Source organism: Prosopis cineraria, unplaced genomic scaffold, assembly GCF_029017545.1.
Source record: "Prosopis cineraria cultivar Desert tree isolate PC_DT_omini unplaced genomic scaffold, ASM2901754v1 PC1, whole genome shotgun sequence".
In the NCBI taxonomy this organism is placed as follows: domain Eukaryota; kingdom Viridiplantae; phylum Streptophyta; class Magnoliopsida; order Fabales; family Fabaceae; genus Prosopis; species Prosopis cineraria.
This window is the reverse complement of record NW_026555332.1, coordinates 1,584,976-1,606,552: the sequence shown is the minus strand read 5'-3', so window position 1 is coordinate 1,606,552 and position 21,577 is coordinate 1,584,976. Positions and strand designations below refer to the sequence as shown.

At 36.3% G+C, this 21,577-nt stretch overlaps 2 protein-coding genes across 4 annotated transcripts; both read right to left on the bottom strand.

Moving 5' to 3' along the window:
- Positions 1-1,459: 1,459 nt before the first annotated feature.
- On the bottom strand, positions 1,460-11,641 carry LOC129288421 (uncharacterized). 2 transcript variants are annotated; one of them, XM_054924978.1, is made up of 9 exons: positions 11,375-11,641; positions 11,049-11,299; positions 7,221-10,078; positions 4,362-5,613; positions 3,107-3,516; positions 2,859-3,023; positions 2,422-2,585; positions 2,042-2,133; positions 1,460-1,963 (listed from the first exon to the last, which is right to left on the bottom strand). In XM_054924978.1, exons 2-9 carry the CDS (start codon positions 11,230-11,232, stop codon positions 1,932-1,934), a joined length of 5,157 nt encoding a protein of 1,718 aa, XP_054780953.1. In that variant the 5' UTR covers positions 11,233-11,299; positions 11,375-11,641; the 3' UTR covers positions 1,460-1,931. The 2 variants fall into 2 exon arrangements, with proteins under 2 accessions (XP_054780953.1, XP_054780962.1); XM_054924987.1 differs by having other exon boundaries at positions 7,236-10,078.
- A 3,680-nt stretch (positions 11,642-15,321) lies between these two features.
- On the bottom strand, positions 15,322-20,844 carry LOC129289948 (guanine nucleotide-binding protein-like NSN1). Of its 2 annotated transcripts, none has more exons than XM_054926694.1 (10): positions 20,663-20,844; positions 20,510-20,569; positions 20,172-20,416; positions 19,903-20,008; positions 19,625-19,789; positions 19,310-19,524; positions 18,219-18,483; positions 16,826-17,005; positions 16,490-16,701; positions 15,322-15,955 (listed from the first exon to the last, which is right to left on the bottom strand). In XM_054926694.1, the coding sequence occupies exons 2-10, from the start codon at positions 20,526-20,528 to the stop codon at positions 15,578-15,580; spliced, it is 1,785 nt and encodes a 594-aa protein (XP_054782669.1). In that variant the 5' UTR covers positions 20,529-20,569; positions 20,663-20,844; the 3' UTR covers positions 15,322-15,577. The 2 variants fall into 2 exon arrangements, with proteins under 2 accessions (XP_054782669.1, XP_054782664.1); XM_054926689.1 differs by having other exon boundaries at positions 19,625-19,798; positions 20,663-20,843.
- Positions 20,845-21,577: the final 733 nt, after the last annotated feature.

Here is a 21,577-nt window from a genome sequence, read left to right as displayed (position 1 = left end):
CCAAACACACACACCACAAGCAGTAAAGTTTATTTCGATGGAACGCAATTTTGTGACAAATCAATCATATGCAATAAATATAAAAACAGCGACTTGAAAACTTTGAATATGACAATTTGACAATGAATGGTTTGGTTCTTGTGTCTTCTCAATCTTAAAAACGACAATCTCAGGTTGGTCCACACGTCACGATTTTGTATTCTTCTGAACACATATATTAATTTATGTGTGTCTCTCTGGATCCGTAAACTATGCCCTTCATTGGCTGTACTTTTACTAGATCATCGTCCTCAATTTGCAGATTCACATATTCTCATTTGTGAGCTGAGAAGAAACCCATCTTCACTTTGAAGAAGATTCATCTTTGTATTGAGTATTGTACAATATTAATGCTTTTGATTGAATTTGAGTGATATATCTATTTTGTCTTATTACATCGCTTGAATCACGAAGGCTTCAGTGGTTCATCTTCATCACTTTTCTGTTTAAATATTAAAAGTACACATTGTATAGTAGAAAAAGAGGGTCACCACTCAGAGGTGTGTTTGCTGGCCAGGAAAGTCGACTGATGAATCATTGGTATTGTGTTGCTTTTATGATGGGATATCCTCTGGGCTAAAGATATTTTAAGTATAATCACTCAAATTGGCTAGAAGGTAGCTGAATTCGAAAATGAAAAATTATGACTGAAATTTAAGGATATTAAATATTAATCTTTTAGGATTTTCAAATTACACGTTTATAATTAAATGGTAGAAATATGATTAATTTTGGTTCAGTAAAACAAAATCATCTATAATAAACATTAAATACCATGCATAATAATATGACTGAAAATGCATTAAGATTGCAAATATGTGTCATCATATTTAAGGCAATTTTGTTCGAGTTGTGAAAAAACATTTCTTTATACCACTTTACACTTTTCCTGCTCTTTTTAAAATTTTGATTAAAAAGAAATTAGGACATTTTATATTTTTAAGATGGAACAGAAAAAAGGTCTTATAAATTCAAGATAAGAAGGATTGAAGGGTAGGGGGGAGAGTAATCTATAAAAAAATATAAGATATTTTTAATTGAATCTCACATTTCAATAAAATAATTATATATCTTTAAACTAATATTATATTTTCATATTTACTCTTACTTAATAGAATGTTTCACCTTAAAATAAATATAAATTAATTTATTCAATACAGACATTTTAAAAAAAAATAATAACTATACATTGAAAGATTAAAAATGCCTTTCACTTGAAGGAGGGAATATTTACTTGAACACTAAATGCTTTGTATATGACCTTTATTTAGAGATTTTCAATCATTAAAGTCTAACTTTAAGGTTACAAGGGAATAATATAACAGTGTGATATATAATATTTTGGAGGTTATAAGACAATAATCATGAAAAACTCCTTCCAAATCATTCACTAAGAAAGCCAGAGTTAAGGACATAAACATTAAGCTATGGAATTTGAAACATTAAAGATAAAAAATTTCAGAAGTTAGGAGTAGGACATACAACTCATCCATACAATATTTGCAATTTAACCTACTATTTATATACTGCTACCTTCTCATTTTGTTTGCACAAAAAAGGACTTCAATATGCATCAGACCTCTAAACTAATTTCATGATTTCACAATAAACCAATAAACCAAAAGCACCGTGGCACATTTCAGGTCACTCCAAATCAACAATGCTAGGAATTGTTGAGAAACAAGAAACCTCATATCAAAGTAAGGGTCCTGCATGGTGTACCTGTGACCGCCTGGTGCCTTCATCTCTTTCCACGAGTATCTAGAAAGAGCATGAAATCCCTACCTCGTTCAATACCTTTCTCGCTCATCATAATGTGCTTCTCTTACTGTACATCTATCTGGGCCTCCTTTGGAGATCAAGAAGAAAACAATCACTAATTGCTGAAATCCCTACTTACCTTGAAGTCTTCGAGGCAGGAGAACTAAAAAAGAAGGCGAGTATAGCTTAGAACAGGGACAGTGGTTATTCCATAAACTTGTAACGTCTATGAACAGTTTACCTTCTGAAATATTACAAAAGCTTTGAAGAGGAAATATGGTTTCTGGATCAACCAATCTCTGGGAAGAAACTGCCACGTACAGGCGTTGCTTACTGCAAAAGGCAGATTGACTCTCAAGTATAATTAGGCATGTGGATATTCGAAACATCAATAACGAGATTACATGACATGTGCAATCATCTTAGATATTAAGCAAGTTCTAGAACTGATAATCGCATTTGCATGCTTTACAAGTGATTGAAGCTTTTGCTAAATTTATTCTCCTAGATTCAATTTGAATTGTGAATGTCACTTTCTCCATGAGGGTTTCAAACCCGAACAAATCATCACCAAGTGACGGTAGGCAATTAATAAGGTGCTTAATGGAGGGACTCACAAACCTTGCCCATGAGGGGACAAATTTATCGGTATCTGCACTATCATCATCGTCTTCTTCTTCATCATCCGAACCTTTGTATGGAGAAATGTCGTATGATTGCTCTTCAATCGTGTTTTGGATGATCAAATCATCCTTTCCAGTTCGTTTGATAGTATGGCCAATTACCTGTAGAGAAATATGATTTCATGATGATTATAGAACTCATACAATTTCGACAGGGTATGATTTCAGAAAGTTCAGACTTGGGCAAATGCTTCAACTTTGAGGAAAAGTATCATGCATTGTCAGGAATACTGAGACCAAAGAGATACCCTTTTCATCCATTTTTTTTCTCGGTGTTTGTATTGGAAGGAAAATAGTTACTGGACTAATACCTAAGTACTGTGAAATCACTGAAAATGCCAGGCTTTATTTGAGAAAGTCAACCACAGATGTTACCATTTCTTTATTAGTTTCGCTTTCTTTTGTTTCATCAACCGATGGGTTCTTGCTAGTAGGAGTTTCAGCCAATGGAAGGTTCATGTTGCCTTCTCTATCATTTTCCAAGTTCTTGCATTTTTCCCTTCCATCTGTACATTCCTTGCTTTCATTTTTTCCATCGACCTGCAGCAGAATGACAGTATTAGCATTTTTACGTTAAACGATAAAGGAAAAGAGAAATGTGCAATAAGAAAGCAGCATTTTACAGCATCACAGCATTTTGTTCCTTTTTCTTCTTTCTTAGCACATATCTTCTCACGCTCTTGGTGCTTCCTCCTTGCTTCCTCAACACGCTTCCTTTTTCTCTCTTTCTCATTTCTTTCTTCTTCCTCTCTCTGTTTTGCTTCCTCAACACGCTTTCTTTTTCTTTCTTTCTCGATTCTTTCTTCTTCTTCCCTCTGTCTCTTCTTTGCCGCTATTTCTGCCTCCCGTTTCTTTCGTTCCTCCTCTTTCTTTCTGTTCTGCAGCTCCAGTTGTCTTTTGTTGTCTTGCTCCATTCTTTCCCGTTCAAGTCTCAATGCTTCTTTTTTCATCTTACGTTCATTCTCTTTCTTTTCAGCGATACGCTTTGCAGCCTCAGCAGCCTCAAGGGCTTTAACTTTAATGTCCCTCTTCCCTAAATGTTCACAAATAATAATACGGTCATAAAAGAAAAATACCAAACGGTCGACCATACCCATGGGCCATGATAGATGATAACCTTAACTGTAACATTTTAAAGGATGTAGCCACTATCCACGACGCACCGAAACATGTATGCATATTTAGGTGGTGAAAAAAACAAAGTACCCATAGTCAATATAGCAGAAGCTTAAGACTTGGATATGACAAAGATATCAATATCAATATAAATAAAAACCAATGTTGGACTAGGAACCGGTCATAATGTCCCCTCCGGAACTATGCAAAAACAGATGCAAAAGCAAGCGGACATACCGATGAAAAACTGGCCTAAACCAGTCAAGCTGACGGTTCGACTGGCTCTACCGGTTTGTATGAATTTTTTTTTTTTTTTAACTGAAACGGGGTTCTACTCACTAAACCTCCGTTGGGGGAAAAAGACTGAAATTGTTGATCCAAAAAGAGAAGAAGTAATGGCAAAGAAGGAGAAGAAGGACTGAGAACGATAAAAAGAAGACAAGATGGAGAAGGAGGAAGAAGAAAAAGATGAAGATATAAAAAATGGCACAGTATAAAAGTCAAACAAAAATATGAAAAGAAATTTCGTAGACTACAAAAAAGCTAATATAATGTACCAAAACGATAGCTGATGGCACAGGATGATGAGATAGAAAAATGGATACACTGTAAGTGCCGAAGCATTACGAAATAAAAAATATTTACGTCCCAAATCTCATGCAAGTGTGCATGCTGAAATTCAAGCCTCAAGAAGCAGATCCTGGCGATGGACGAATTGTAAACTTCATCCTGTACGTAAATGAACTAAACAAGATTAATTACCTGTAATAACTTCTGCTGCTTGTTTCTGTTGTACAAGAGGAATGAAGGATGTGACGTTGGATACAATATTGCTGCACGAAGACTTCCCACCGGGATAAGTGGGACCTTTGTTCATGCTATTTTTGCCAGACAACTTGGGCCTACTGGATCTATTGCGAAGCGATTCAGCGGTCCTCCTAGCATGACTTGCTCCTCGGGATAAATTCTGGTTCTCCTTCCCCTTACCGGTGAATCTTCTCCTGCCGGCACTACCTTTTTCAAGTTTCTGTTTTTCCTGATTGTTAGTGCCACAGAAGCTGAACTCTCTGGCCACCGAATCAAGGCCACATCCTTCAGCCAATATATCATCTTGAGAAACAAATGAAGGCTTTGCATTATCCGTAATTTCCGCAAGTGGTTCTCTCGTGATTGAGACAGTCGTCCTTTCTGGTCGAATTCTATTTTGGAAAGTAGTGGCTATTTCATCCGCAGCCTCATTTTCTTCATCAATACAGGGCAGCTCCGGTATTGAACTTTCCCGTTTCCCTGAACTGCCATACTTCGAATTAATTCTATCCCATAGAGTTTGAATTGGAGAAACACAAGCTTTCTTGATGTCCCAAGTTGATTGAGTTTTGCAATTCGGTAGGCAATCAGAAAACGACTTTCCACTCTCACTATTTACAGGAAGGGAAGTCCTCATATCCATCATGCCTTCGACAAGTCCATTTGGTAAAGACCGATAAAGGTCCGGTATCTTGTGTAATCTATATGGGTTAGAAGAAGAGCACAACGGAGAATGCAAGAAAGTAGAACTGCCAAGGCGCTTCAAAATGGAGGCATATTCATCTGTATCACTTGACAAGTTCAACTTTTCTAATTCAATCTGATCTCCGTCAGTGCACGGCCTTGCCTTATCTGGTTGGATAATGAAACCTTCCATCTCGGGTACAGTTTCATTTGCACCAATCAGATCCGAATGTTGGATCCCTTGAGAAACAGATGAACCTTCTAAGAGCATAGCAGTCTCTTCCGGATAAATCCTTCCCGAACTGCTTCCTTCTGCATCCAGGTTCTTGCCTGCGGTGCACCGCTTGCTTGAGCCAATGCCAAAACCACATGAATTTGTCAGTAACTTCTGCGCCGTCAAACAATAGTAAGAGTTGCTAGAGCCCTGTTCAGTCAAACAAGGTACAACGGATTCTCCTAATCCGTTTGAAGTAAAAGAAAGAAGAGTGTTGCCACTTCTGTCCCTTCCATCCAAGTTCATTTTCTGCTGACACGAAAATCATTTTAATAGTTGTTACTAGAGAAAGCGGACAGGAAACGTTTGCAGAAATTTTAGGGGTTCAGTTGCTGATGTCATTCTTGCCCTATGCAACCTTGTTTGTGAATACATGCAACTAGCTTATTAAAAGACTGATGCCATGCAAACACAGCGATTGGCCAAAGTTTAATCAAAGCTAACAGCCATGGATTGCATTAAAATCTATAAGTTCACTATCCAGTCCTTACTTCCATTAATACCTGAAAGGTATATCGGTATTCAGATCATGCTCTAAACACCTTCATATTTCGGGAATAAGACCAACCCTACTAAACATTATTGCAGGTGATGTTGTCATTTTTCTTGTTGAATAGTCCAAGAATAGGAAACAAGATTTCATGGAAACGAAGCTAACACATAATATTCTTGAAATGCTTTTTCATCAACTGTCAACAAATTTTCATAAATCTAAGGCATGAAGGCTCGAAAACCAAAAGTACAAGTTGGGGTATCCCCAAAGCAAAATAGCCAAACAGAAAGAAAACAGTTCGGAGTATAACATTGATAGTGATGAGAATAAGGAAATTAATACTACATAGAGATACATATAAACTATTGAAAGACGAAAAAAAATGAAGGAGTAAACTTTAAATATTGAAGGCGGCTGTTTCCTATTTGATCAAGGATTACTTGAAACCTGCCTCTGAAGCACTCTAGATTATTAGTGAAAACAATTTTATCATCAAAATAATTAAAACAAAGATTTTTTTTTTGGCTATTAAATTCCCTAATAGTCAACATTGGAGTTATTAAATAGCATTTTCTATAAAACAACATTGGAAATTTGATAGATAAAAATGTTCCGTTTTAATTACCTCAAAGGTAAAATTGCTCCAATTAATATTTTAAGATGCAAAATTGCTCCAATTAATATTTTAAGATATTGGGTGCTCTTCACATAATAAAATATATCATTACCATTTTTTTCCCTTGAAAAAGAACGCTATTCTACTGTCCCAATTGAATTTCTATATTTGACTTGTAGGTTATTGAGCTTTCTCTTCTCGGTTCTTCCTTCCCTGGCTCTAATATTTATTCTTGCTCAACCGGTTAACTGATTCTAAGAACAAACTTCTGCAATCTCAGTTTTCTCAACAGTCCGATTATTTCTGAACTTTTCTTGCTCTCTGAAATATCATCGCATACAACAAGGACGGAAAACATTTTGGTTTCCATCAAAATAGATCTATTTATGCACCTAGAAAAAGACTATTAATAGACACTCCAACCCAAAAAATTTAAGTTAAATGAACAATATTATACATCTAGAATATCAATCTATTTGATTTTATTATAATATATTGATTTTCTAAAACAAATGCGGTTGTCCATCAAAATAATTCTATTTATGTCTATGCCAAAGCACGCTGCTTGATAATTATTGTCTAAAAAGTAGAAAGATTTTAAATGCCATATAGTGGCGCTTAGTCTGACATCAACTTTCACTATTGCAACATATACAGAAGACTCGGACTCAACGCTGATCCATGGAAAAGAAAATCGTTCAAATTTAATCTCAATAATTTTAGAGTGTAAGACAGAAAATTAGGTACCTGGTCCGAACTTACATCAAGGGATGACCCCTCGATTATGTTGTATCCCTTGGTATTTTGCATTTCTTCAGCTGTACTGTCATTGACATGCGAATTTTCCATATCCTCTTGATGAGATGTCAAATATTGAACTTCTATGCTGGCCTCTCGGTTATCTTCTTTAATATTGAAGTTCCCACTCACCAACCTGGTGTTATTAGATCCATGTAGCTTTTCCAGATGGCTAGGAGAGGAAGTTAGAGATCTCTCTGCATGACTCTCAGTCTTTCTTCTCTTATGTTGAGGACAAGAATGCTCCATATCAGAGGCAACACTCCCTGTGGAATTTTTCACAATCTGGAATTTTTTTGAAAAACCAACATCCTTTTCATCATTGATCCACTTCCCTCCCGATAAGCTATTATTTTGATGTAAGCAAACGCCAGAACTTGCGACCGGGTTTGTCAAAGAAATGTTCGATTCACCCATGGCAGCTGCAGACCCAACTGCAAGATTGTTAACAGATTGAGCTGCATTTCCAAGCAGATCACTGTCTTTAACTGCTGTAGAACAAGTGTCCTCCATTATTCTAGAACCACATTCATCACCTCCCCCGTAAATGTTTTCTGAAGAAAGTTTGGTTGCCATAGCTTCCTTTGAGGAACTTCCTGATGAATTTTGACCAGCAGTTTGTGATGGAATTTTGCGGTTCGTTGAGGAAGGTAAGTTCTGACTTCCTATGGAAGTATGAGGACATGACTCCTGAACCACAAATGACTGTGATTTGGATGTCATGACATTTCGCGGTTTCCCGGCTGCATCAATCTCCTCTAAATGGCTTTCACAAGATTTCATTTGAGGTCCGTCTTCTCTGACCGTAACTTCCTGCCTGACTAGCAATTGCGTATCCATGGAAAAGTTGCACTTCTCATGGAATACACGAGATGTTAATTTGTTATCCAAACATCCTGGTTCTAACATGGTCAAAGTTCCTTTATCTGGCGGTACGTCCTGTCCTGCTTTTTGATCAGCACCAGGAATTCCATTCATACTCAATTCTGCAACATTATCAAAATCAAGTTGTTTGGGCTTCACAGACAATACAAAATTAGAGGGCGGCGGCCTTGAGACTGAAACGTCCAATCCAACTTTAGGGGAAGATCCTAAGCTAGCATTATGTTTATCAACCAAAACGTCAAACTCTGCAGCAACTTTGGTTAAAGTTCCAGCAGATCTGTCATCAATATTATGAGTGACATTGGCACCTGATATTATATTTTCTCGAGTGTCCATGGATTTCTTGGCCACAACTGTTTCAGCACGCAATGATTTCTCAAGCAAAGACTTGTTCAAAGTTGAAGGTCTACGCCCCGAATTTCTGCTATCTAAATAGGAAGAATTCACAGGCCTCAATGATCCTTCAGTTGTGGAGGTAGCCACAGCCCTTGTATTTCCACAAGAAGCTGCTGCTGCAATTTCGGTATCAAATTTGCAATCCTTTTCACTTGTAGAGGTTCTTCCAGCAACAATTTCAGTACCCTCTAACTCAGGATATCTATTAGAAGCAGTAGAATGAGAGCAGGTAGAACTTCTATCAACAAAAATGTTGCTGACTGACTTCGATTTTCCTTCATTAGTCTTCACTTTTAACGCACATAAATCTGGATCCTCCTCACAACGGAAGGAACCAACAACAGCCATTGCAGGAAGCTGTGAATGCTGTGAAACTGAAGGTTGAGGTGATTGAATTGATTTCCCGATTGACTTTAACGAACCACCATGCATAAAAACATCTTCAATAGGTGACTGGCAAAAACTTCCAGGCAATCTTCTAATCTTAACATTGCTTTCTTGTTTGTCACTGCAGCAGTCGCCATCTTTGGTTGCTTTCCTCTGACATTCATTTTCATGATCACGGGTTTTGCTAATCAATGTTAGTCCACCGTTAACTACTGGTTGCAAAGAATCCAGGAGTTCGACTCCATTACCTCCAGCCAAGGCACTTTCAAGCTCCAACAATTCATTGTCGCATTTTGTTTGGCTGGTACTTCTAGATCTCGTTACTCTCTTACTAAAAGCATTGTTTTCCGTTACCCTCCTCTGATAATCTCCTTTATTTGTCTCCTTAGCTTCGCAACTTCCATTTGAAAAACAAGGGGCATTAATTGGCTCCAATCGTTGGATCACATTATTAGACTCAGGACCATCTTCCACTTCGGAAGAACTAACCACATTCGAAGAGTTGAGTTTCAGTGCTAAGCTTCTAGATCTCGTAACACGTCGAGAACAATTAGACTGATCATTTCTCTGAGTCAAACACTCGCCTCTTTCTACTTCTTCTGCAGCACAACCTTGGATATTGGTATTGGAAGCATTCGCCAATCCTGACCCTTCAAAACGGCCCAATTGTGGGGAAGAAGTTGCAGAACCTGTTTTTCCGCCAGCACAAACACTAGTATTATTATCATCTCCAAAACAGCTTTTAGCTGCCTTAGCACTATGACGGAGCTCCAGAGCCCTCTGCCTTGACTTTGATCTTTGCAACTTTGCCAGTGAGAGAGCTGGGTCATTGTAACTCTGTGGGATTCTTGATTCCATCTGAATTTGAGGAGATATAGCAGCAGATTCCATTTCTGCAGCACTAATTGAGGAACGGCCAACATTATTGACAGAGCAATCTGGCAAATTTGAAAGTCTATCTCCTGCATCGATGTCTCTATTTAGAACATGAAATTCACCATGCAAACCACTTTGACGCTGATCATCATGAGTTGTAGCAACGACGTTGCCCTGCAGACTGCAACGACGATCAGAGATAGGAATTGTAGATTGTGCTGTCGAGAATAGAGCTCCAAATATAAGATCATCTTCATTCAAATCTGCACGTGCAGAAATTATTTTGAATGGATCAGGGTTCAATTTCCCTAAACAAAATTGGCCGAGACATACTGGCCAAAATATTACCAGATGAGAAGCACTACTCGAATTTAATGTATCAATAGGAGCATATAAATGAATCCAATCCCCCTGGATACTGTCATGCGTTACAAATAAAACAAGAAAGAATAGAAAACTGAAGTAGCGTTCAGTAACGGAAAATTGAAGCATGTCAGGACATTGGAAATAAAATGAGACACCTCAAAATAACATTATTGTGGAGTTTTAGGGCTTCCAGACATGGAGAAGTCATAGATTTGAAATTACAAATAACAAATTGAAGAAAGTTCTAGCTTACTAAATTAGAAAGTCATAAGTTGAAAACAATAATTTTCTTCACTTTGTACTACTGGGAAACAGTTATTTGGAGGACAATGCTCAAAATAACATTATTGTGGAGTTTTAAGGCTTCCAGAATGGAGAAGTCATAGATTTGAAATTACAAATAACAAAATGTAGAAAGTTCTAGCTTGCTGAATTAGAAAGCCATAAGTTGAAAACAATAATTTTCTTTACTTTGTACTACTGGCAAACAGTAATTTGGAGGACAATGCTCAGTATAGTGCAAAAGAAAACACTTGAAAAATAAAACCATCGCGAATTTTTAAAGCGATACAATGAAAACACAGTTATTGAAATGTTGCCAGTAAAAAATTTGCAACCTCTGCCCTCCCCAGCGCCCCTTCAATTTTCATAATGAAAGAAAAAACCATAAAACAAGGAAATACTGGAAACACGTTGGTCCTGTCAGAGTCAACGTAGGGTTGAATTTTCACTCTCGAGGGTAGAAACATATCCCCGGACTGCCAAGTCCATACTGTGATCCTAAAAACACTAATGCCAGGTTTAATAAGCCCAAGCCAAGGGCATTGAGAGAAGAAATGGTTTCTAAGAAAGGAGATGAAGCATTACCTTTGGGATCTGAGTTAAGGGAGGCAAGCATAGGGTTGGACAACCATGGAGGAGGGATGATTCCATCGATAAGGAGTTTAGAGACAAGGTGCTGGTCGAATAGATGGCACTGGCGATGGGCCTGATCAATGATTCGCTTCTTCTTCTCGAAGATCTGAATGAACAGCTTCTCTATCGCCGACATTGTTCAGAGGATTGGCAGGAAAGCGCAGATGACAAGGTGGTGGAGAGAGAGAATAAGAGCTCGCGTCCTGAATTTGTAAAGCAAGTTATCGATTATCTCCTGAAATTACCCACGGGGAAGAAAAAAGAACATTTTCGATTACCTCCAGATCAGAAATGGAGGCACCAAAAACCTGCCTCCGTCGATGAAAGATGACCTCCTCTCGTCCCACTCATAACATGCCGGCCTAACAAGCCGAAAAGCTCAGATTTTTCAGTTACTCAGTCGGTTGTGACGATACATACAGCCAGACTGATCTTCAGTCCTTCGCAGAAGCCATAGATCAAGATCCAGATACAATTTTTCAATCTAGGCAAACCAGATATCGTGGATAGACATATTGAATGAAGCTCAGGGTCTTCGTTTTGGATGAACGGAAGAGACGAGCTTTGCGCTTAGCGCGCATTCGAATTCAAATTCAGGGGAGAAATGAAACTCGATGGATCATAACGGATTCGGGTCCGGTTAGTTTGTCGGGCTGACCGTTTTGTGCGCCACATATGCTAATGATTCTGGACCGGGCCGGATTCAGGCCAGCCCTGTCTTTATCAATAACGCTTAATATAAGCCCAACCATAAGTTGGGCCCATGATCCAAGCCTCAAAGACTTTTGAAAAAATATCATCTAAAGACTCCTGCAACATTTTAATATAGAAAAAGGACATTAAAAACGTTTTAATATCACATCACCCCTGGGACATGCCTGAAAATAAGATTTTAGAAATGCAAAGACTTAATTACCCCTATAGCCTTTTACTAGTCTTGCTCTCAATATAAATAATAAAGAATTCAGCTATTGATAAGTTATCATATATAGTTAATAAATAAACATTTGTTCACAAACAATTTGCAAAAATTGATAAACTTAGTATCTCATTTATAGCCAAATGGTAACTTGTCAATAGCAGATGCTTTGTTGTTTATACTGAAGCAATACTTGTAAAATTAAACTAAGCCTATCAATTTTATAACTTATTTATGAACAAATATTTGTTTGTTAATTACGTATAACAATTTATCAACAGCCAAACGCTTTATTGTTTATAATGAAATAAGGCTTGTAAAATTTAACTAGGCCTATCAATTTTTGCAATTTATTCATGAACGAATGTTCATTTGTTAATTATGTACAATAATTTATTAATGATCAAATGCTTTGGTTATTATATTGAAACAAGACTTGTAAAACATTGCAAGGGTAATTAGGTCCTTTCCCCCGTAATCTTATTTTCAAATAGATCTAGGGGATACGGTGATATTTCATATTTTCAGGATCTTTCTTTACTATTAAAACTCTACAGGGTCCTTATATGATACTTTATCTTATATTTAAGAGGAACGAAGGTTTTTTATTTGGTGTGTATCATTGGCTTACCTTATGTCGAGTTGAGAGAACTCTAACGGGAGCCCAAATTATATGGATGCACGTCCAAATCCAAACATGATTCAACATAATCTTGCTACATATTGATTAGAAATAAACGCATGGAGGGACAACCAACCCATTAATTCTCTTTTGTTTCATGACCATCACAAGTGCAGGATTATGTTTAGTAAGGGTGTTTATGGGATGGGACAAGACATAATACTCCCGTCCCATGTCTCGTCCCAAAAAAAAAATCGAGACTAAAATTTGGTCTTGTGTTTCATCTAATCTCAAAAGTCGTCCAATCCTGTTAAGAGTCAGAACGGGACCAGAATAAAATCGGAATGTCCCGCCATCCCGATAAATTGGATAATATCAAAAAAAAAATCTAGATAATAATGTTCATTAAAATTTTAAATTATATAATTTATTAAGTTTAAAATTAATTACATAAATCACAACAATTTAGAGTCAATTATTGAATTACATTAATCACAACTACACATTATAATAGCAAATACAAGTGATCTTTAGGTTATAAGAGTAGCAACAATAGGCAAATCAATCATAACATTAAATCATTGTTCTTTTACTTTAGTAGAGATGTACTAAACTAATTATTTTTCTAAAATCAAAGCAAGAAATATACTATAAATAAAAGTTATTAAATAGATAGATATAGAAATAAATTATATTAATATAATTAATATATTATATAAAATATTGTCATGTTTACTCAAGGTCATTAAAATTATCAAAATAAAAAAATTAATTTTAAATAAGAATTGCAAATATTGAAATTATAATTGATATAATTAATATAAGTATAAATTATATTAATATAATTAATATATTTAAAATAAAAAATAATATATATATATATATAATATTCGGGACAGGACGTCCTGATGATAATCCTGTGTCCTGTCTCGTCTCGATTATTTTCGGGTCGGGACAAGACCAGTCCTGATATGATCGGGACGATATCGGGTCAATCGATATGGGTCTAAACTGAACACCCTTAATGCTTAGCCTTTCAATGTAAAATTTTCTTATTGACGAAAGGCCATGGGCAAACAGCAAACTCGTACAAAAGATTATACATTCTTTTGACTAGATCTACCAACCTCGTACACTGAGTGAGTCAATAAGATAAAAAATGTCATGAGCTAAGTTTGCAAGCTAGTTAGCACATTCATTGATTTCCCATAAATATGGCACATAGTGATATTCTAATATTTAACTTTTTTTTAAGTAGTGGGGTAAGCCTAAGCACAATTACATCATAATCAACCTTGGGCAAGTCAAGCCCAGTCATTCCTTATACAAGAAATCAAGTAAACCCTCAAAAGGTTCACTCAAAATCTGAAGACCATACTCCTGCGATAGACTCCAGTTAGCTAGCCAATTAGTACCAAAATTTTCTTCTCTAAAAATTTGTACCACTCTTACATTTCAACTATCATCAATCATATTCTACATTTGAAGTAAAAATTTGCCCGTTACACGTGAACTTGACAAGAACTGTTGTAGCATATTCACAATTGTAATAGAGTCAGATTCAATTATAACCCTCTTCGCAGTGTGAGAAAACCTAACCACATTTCCCATAACTCTGCCTCTAATATTAAACAGTTTAACTAGAAAGTCCCGAATGTCTAGCTTGACCATTGTATGGAAACCCAGACCGGACCAGCTAGTTCAGCTCATGAACTAGTGACCCAATCTCTTTTTCGATCTAGATTTCCACCTAAATCGGCCAACCACTAACCCGGTGTGATCACGGCTAACTCGGGGTCAACCCAGGATAACTTGGTAGCCGAGTTGCTAGGGTAGCGAGGGTCACTTTTTTCTTGAAATTGTAAAAACTAAATAAAAAGTAAAAAATTCAGCTTGAAAATTAAAAAAGCGAGGCAATGGAGGGCGAGACAATTAAACTAGATTTCATTATCTATAGTTTGAATTTCAAATAGAAGGCTTTAATTGTAAGTTCAAACTTAAAAAATTCAATATTCTTTTAAGTTAGTTGTGCCTTAATTGTTTTAATCTTTCATTATCTGTTGTTATTCATTTGTCTGATTGTTGCTTAGCATTTATGAATTATGATTGTCATTGTTAATGATTTTAGTGTTAGTGATGATCAGTTTTGGATTTTTTAATAATTGAAGAGCTATATATTATAATTGTAAGAATGAATATTTAAAAAATTGTATTTTATTATTGTTAAACTTTTGGGTAGTTGTAATTTTATAATTATTATTGTATTTATATCTTGAATTTGGTTAAATATTTTCATAATTAATGCCTTTTTATTTAAATTATATTATTTTAATCATAATCAATTTGCCTTTCGAATTGAACCACTAACTTATAACCCACTGACTTAGCTAGTTCAATAACTGATTTAGTTTTTAAAACCTTGAGCTTGACCGATTATATCTTGGAAAGGATGACTGCCACCTTGAAATCTCCTAATCAGAGATATGCCCTCTGCACAATCTGAATAAACCTTTGCGTTCCTCATACCTATTTCCCAGCAGAGTTGAGATTAAACGGTCAAGTTTTTAGAGCTACGAATCCTCCTTTCATCACTGATCTCATTGAAGTTGGCAGACGTAGAATTAGACAAGCGGAACAGAAGACCGCATGCCCTTCCTCGTGCTTAAATGGGCTCGAATCTGAGCTGAATCTTAAGACAGCTTTTCATACACTTTAAATTTTTCATTCAGACATTTTGTCACAATAATTTCACATTTACTTTTAAAAAAATAGGAGTCCCATACAAAAATCCCACTCCGAGACCCCGCAACAGGACAAAAATTCCTGAAATCTAATAAATTAACTGTTGCCCAAAATATATATTAAAAACTGAATCAGCTAATACAAAATTATTCAAGGCCAACGCCTAATGACAAAATTGAATGTATGCTCACGACCCCATTAACCATCGGTCTGCATACCGGACGATGGCACTTCTTCAGAGTTGAGCTGATCATCATCATCCTCACTCTGATCGCTCTGGCCCCCACCAGCACCCATTGCAGTTCCCTTCTGGAAGTAATCGACTTTGAAGTCATAATCACCGGCCATAGCATCGGATGTAGCTTTGTTAGCCTTTTTTCTCTTCTTCTTCTCTGCTCTCCTAAGCTTAGTATTAAGCATTCCTTCCTCTGCATATAGTTTCTCATTTTGCCTACTAGCAGCAGTTTTCCCCATGCTCTTGCCGTCATCCTGACATTCCATAGACTCGTCCGCATTGATTTCTGCTGCATTCTCCGGACCTTCACCTTCATTTGTTGGTTGAGGTTGCATATCATCCTAAAATACAGTGGTGAACGATAAGATGATTTCATTAATGAAAAATTGATATTGGAGGTTCATGACTAAGATAAAGTGGCATGCTAAAAAAAAACCCAAGCATTTCCCCAGAACCATCATGGTCCTGCTGATACTAAATTAACAAAAACGTGGAGCAGGATCAAGTTGCAAGGTTCCAGTAATTATTTAGGGAGAATTACACACAATTCCCACTCAAGACAATTAATTACTCTCAGGTCCATCGACAACTAAGTTTAGGAAAATGACAGCACAAAATATTGTCATTGTCCTAAACTCAATTGTCCATGAATTTTGGAGTAATTAATTATCTTGAGTGGGACCTTAAAGTAATTCTCCTAATTATTTAAGTCTAATGATGGTGATTATCTTCTGAAATTTAAATTGATATAACCCATCTTTCAAGGACCCAAATGGTAATTTGTCATCCTGAAAATTTTTCTCATTCTGATTTAGAAGATTTAAAAGTTTAAGCAGCATGATATCATGGGTAAAACTCCAAATGTAATAACAAACCTCTAACATTGTCTGGTCAAATTTGAGAGGGTGACTTGAAGGAACTTCAACAGGATTGAAGTCATCAGCAGATTTAAGGCTTCCTATGAATGAAGATTCACTTTTGTAAACTTCGTCAATGTTAAACTCCTTTGCAAACTCGGAAACTATCTTGGCCTCTGAAGGCTCCCCTTGGTTCCTAACGGGGGGCAAGGAATAATACGGAATTTTACCTGAAACAAGCAAACCAAATATCTCTTGATTTGGCAAATCAACAAGTAGTTGCTTTACATTAATTTCAAAAGAAAGCATGTATCATTTTTTTCGGTTTCTGCTTGAGTTATATGTAAGGATTACCTTCATTCCAGTCATGAAGAATAATTCTCGCGGCAGCCTCAACATCAACTATTCCACCTTTCTTGAGTTTGCCCCTAACTGCAGCAACCTTCTGTATGAAGTCATCAACTGAATCAAAGCTTGGAATCTTGTAAAGTGTTACCAGCAGAGGAGCTGGGCATAGCTTGAGAATTTCCTTTACTGTTTCATACAGGGAAAAGAAAGATGTGTTAGTGTTTCTATAGGAGGGGTTTTATACAGTGAATAGAAAGATGAATTTCATTTTCCATAGAGAAAGAGTCAAATATAGTATAGCCTGAAAAATAAAAAAATAAAATCATCCTTGCTGAGAGATGGATGTATTAGTATTGGATTTATCTATTTGGAGCCTTTAGTGAACGGGTGAATCCAGCAACAATGCAGGGGTCTCCTTTTACAAGGTCTAAAGTGTTTGGAAGGAAAAAAGAAGGCTTATTATTGTGGCATAGTCAGTTTTGCAATGTTATGGTGCATTTGGTCGGAGAGGAGCGCTCATACTTTTAAGGTTACATTGTTTATATCGAATATCACATGTTAGTATAAGTGATTTTTTTCCTCTTACACTATGGTTGGAGGGGAGGGATTTTAATGGAGGGAAGGGGAGGGGAAGGGAGGGAGAGGGAGGAATCCTTCCCAATCCCCCCAATTTGGAGGGGAGGGAAAATGTATTAAAATTTTCCCTTCCTCCCCTCCCTCCCCTTTGCCAAACAAGGGGCTATTTTCCCTCTCCTTGTCCCATCCAACCAAGAGGAGGGAAAATTTCATCCATCCAAACAAGAGGTCCCTCCCCTCACCTCCAACCAAACAAGGGGTTAGGATGATCTTATTTCGGATTGCAGAGAAATTAGGCCCCTTTGCTGGTTTGTGAATAATCTTTATTGCTAGGAAGCATAGACAGACACTGCCAAGAACACATCATAAACTCTGAAGTATCCATAAGTAATTTGATGTGTCAGGTCATACCTAATAGAATATCAAAGATGTGTCAGACATAAATATGGCTTTTTTAAGTGAACATGCTTCATAGCTTCAGTTTTTCCTTTGCTGAATACTTTCTTATTGATAAAATTTAATGAATAAAAAATAAAACACTAGTACTTGTGTGGTTGAAGTTACAAAATCCATGTTTAGCAGACTAAATTTCTCAGGATTTCTCTTCCAGGCTCAAATTTACAACAGGCCTATAAGGTAAGGTAGACTTCAAAACAAATCCCAAAGTGGAAAGTTTTCTGCTTTGCTGATTCACAGTTACAATTTGAATTCTTATAAAGTTTCGACCAACAACTTCAAATTCAAACTTCATTTATCTAATATAAACACATAGCAAGGCAGATTAAATTGTCAAGAGAAGGCAATGCCCCAGCCCTCCACTTACCTGGGCTAATTGGATCTTCCAGCTTCTCAATTCTTTTGCAATTTCGCAAAGCAATGGAAGCATCATTGTCTTGAGACTTTAGCATAACAACACCAGGGCAGTCCAACAACTTAACATTTTTGTCTAAATGCACCTCTTGCATTGATCTTGTTAAACCAGGAGCAGCACCAACATTGACAACATGGCTTCTCTTCAAGCTATTAATGAGACTACTCTTGCCAACATTTGGCAGGCCAATCACACCCACAGTAATTGACTTCTTGATCTGTTGAAGAAAGGATGAAGAATTAATACTATCCCCACAAAAAAGTAACAATTAATGAGTTAAAATTTAACAGGATCATAGAAATGACAAAAAAGCAAAGAAAAACCATATAAGACACTATGGAATACAAGATAAAGAAATTAAAAGCCATGTGAAAATTATAAAGTAGTGATGAAGGATGAAGGGCATCATATTCTGAGTTAGTTTTACAACATGCTCAAAACTTAAAAAGTATTAGAACATCAAACATACAACTAGAATCCCTGAACCTCTTCAGGATATCACATACATGCACCGGCAAGTATTGATGAAGAATGTTCAGGTAGAGGAGGACCAACTGCATAACAAAGACATATCTCTAGAAGCATGAATAGAAGCAACAGTATAGGTTAGCAAATAATCAAAAAGTCTTGTTTATGATGGACAGTTCCCTTCTAAGAAAACTTATAAAACAGAAAACAATTATGAGGTTAACTTAAAAGTTCAGAAATACAAAGCACTTTGACAAAAGCAAAGCTAAAGATGAGAAAAGGTATCTGCAATTCCAGAACAAGATAATTGAACAAGAGATGTTTCCATCAGCATTCAGCATATCCCAGCTAGAGTTCAAAGCATATGATTAGCCAGTCCCACACGCTTAAGGTTAAGAAAAAGTTCTTTTGAACAAATAATGGAAATGATAAGCCCAATAACATTAACCAGGGTTTCATACAACTGAAATGAGTACAGAACCAAGAATTTCATTCAAATCATCTGTAACAGCAAATTCAAAGGCAAAACTCTAATTCTACGTGAAAATGTGTCCTTGCACCAAAAATTCTGTTACCTCATGGCTTCGACAGTAATTCTTCAACAATTTAAGCAGAGTATCAGCTCCTAGACAATCACTTGTTTGCAAAAGATTGCTTGATTTGCCTTTTTTTGAAGGTTTCCACCCTAAATTTGATTTCTGCTCTTGAGTGCTGCATTTGAAGGCCACAGCAGGCAATTCTTCTCTAAGGTACTTGAGCCACTTTTCCACAGCTTCTCGAGGCACAAGATCTGAGTTAAGAGCACAAATAGTTAGTCAATGTAAAAATATATTAAAGAACATAGATCTCTACAAATGCTAAAGGTAACAAGAATGTGAAATGAAACTTACCAATTTTATTTAAAAGCAATACTAGATGCTTATCAGGTCCTGATTTCATCACCAACTTTTCCATATCAATGCAACGTGTCCCTAGGGGATCACGGGCATCAAGGACTTCCAAAATGACATCAGAGGCTTCGATGACCTTGACTAACTCCTTGTAGAAGGCCCTATCTGAGTTTTCTTTGGAAAAAATACGAGATAATAAAATATAATCAACACAAATAAAGCATGCAAAAAGAGAATAATATATTTGACCAAAATTGAAACTTCAACCAAAAAGGTACCTCGACTCTTCCCAGCTACGGTGAAACTTTTCTCCGTCACGGTTGTTGTTTCATCCAATTGGGAGACATCATCATCCTCTACCAGTCCCAACTTCCTCTTTCTAGCCTGAAACCAGGGTTAACCACATTACAAATTTAAAAATACTGAATGACAAAGTAGTTTTCACACAACTGCATTGAAAAAACTAAATTTAGAGGTGAGAATTTCCAACATGTTGAATCTATTAAATGCAGGCATAACAAAGTAGTGTTCACTTATGAAGCAATACCCTCTCCTTCCGCTCAGCTTTCTTTTGTTCCAATTCCTCAAGAACACGAGCTCGTCGAGCTTCAAGAGCCTTAAGCTCCTGTTCCTTGAAGGGCCAATCATTGGGAATGCCAGGATCTTTCTCAACCTTCCTTTTCCGGTTCAAGTTAAGTTTTTTGGCCTCTTTGGCTTTTTTCTTGTGGTGCTCCTTCACCTTTCTTATGATCTTGTATTTTTTCTTCAGTGAAATCCTTTTACTCTTACTCTCTGGCAAAAATTAAGGACAAACGATACACAAGTAAGCGTAACGACTCAGGCAAAATATTTAACAAGGTAAAACGTGGAAAGAAGTTCTCTTACTCTTGCTCTTCTTCACCATTTTCTGTTTCTCCTAGTTTTGAATACGCAGGGCAAGGGACTCTTCGAAAAGAGGAACCAAGTGAATATTAGCGAATTTGAAGAAACGTAAAGAACTAGAAACAGACCAATCCTACGAGGACCAAACTAAAGTACCTTGTAACGCGAGTGGCGGATACTTTGCGATTCCACCCGCTACTGAGACGGAGCAGCGGAATGGGCTGCTGGCTTCACTGGTGAAAACCCAAAACCCTAGGGAGGAGGGAGACGATGGAAGAAAAGGCGGCTTCTCATTTTCATTCCATATCTCCTGCGCGGACCCCTTTTTCTTTTTCTTTTCGTTTTTTTGCTATTTTGTATAATTACATGGAAATCTGTCGAGGATAGAGCTGTCAATTAATGATCAATCCTTAAAAAAATCGTGATTTAAACAAACTAATTCTAATAAACTTGATCATGCTTTAAAATTTTATTTTATAAGGTTCAGCCTTAATTCTTAAGGCTTTGATCCTTTTTTTTATTACTTTTTTCAATTTAAAATTTTAAAAAATATATTTATAATTTTAAAAAAGTCATTATACATAAAATTAAGTTTAAGAAAATAAATTTAAATCAACTTACACCATAATAAATAAAAAATTAAACATTTAGGTATAATATCAAATAGCAACATCAAAATTCATATCAATAAAAATTAGACTTGGCTAACATTATTAGCTAAATCTTAATAAATAAATGAAGGAGGGATGAATGAGTCTAATATATTCATTTTTTTAGTTATATATTTAATCTTCTATTTTTTTATATTATAATTTAAAAAAATAAAAGGGCTAGTCCTTTTAAGTTTGAATTCCCATTTTTCCTTCTAAAGCAGAGGCTTGGCTCTAGTTATTTTCAAGCTTAAAAGGGCCGGCCCACCTAATTAACAGCTTTAATCATTGACCTGTTGCCATTACCATGGCTAAATTTAGCAGTGTTAGAGGAGTTAATACATTGGCATTTCATATTTTATAATTTTATATATACTAAAACAAGATGTGACATGATTTGATTTATAACTTGGTCCCATAA

What these genes read in the sequence shown, in the direction of transcription:
- LOC129288421 (XM_054924978.1), bottom strand. Translation starts at nt 11,232, where the DNA reads ATGTCGGCGATAGAGAAGCTGTTCATTCAGATCTTCGAGAAGAAGAAG. An exon ending in GAACAAAATGCTGTGATGCT is followed by an intron (nt 3,024 to 3,106) that starts GTAAAATGCTGC and finishes ATTCTGCTGCAG; the next exon opens with GTCGATGGAAAAAATGAAAG. An exon ending in TTTGTCCCCTCATGGGCAAG is followed by an intron (nt 2,134 to 2,421) that starts GTTTGTGAGTCC and finishes TGCCTTTTGCAG; the next exon opens with TAAGCAACGCCTGTACGTGG.
- LOC129289948 (XM_054926689.1), bottom strand. An exon ending in AAGCTGAGCGGAAGGAGAGG is followed by an intron (nt 20,009 to 20,171) that starts GTATTGCTTCAT and finishes CCCTGGTTTCAG; the next exon opens with GCTAGAAAGAGGAAGTTGGG. An exon ending in TTGACCAGACAATGTTAGAG is followed by an intron (nt 15,956 to 16,489) that starts GTTTGTTATTAC and finishes ACTGTATTTTAG; the next exon opens with GATGATATGCAACCTCAACC.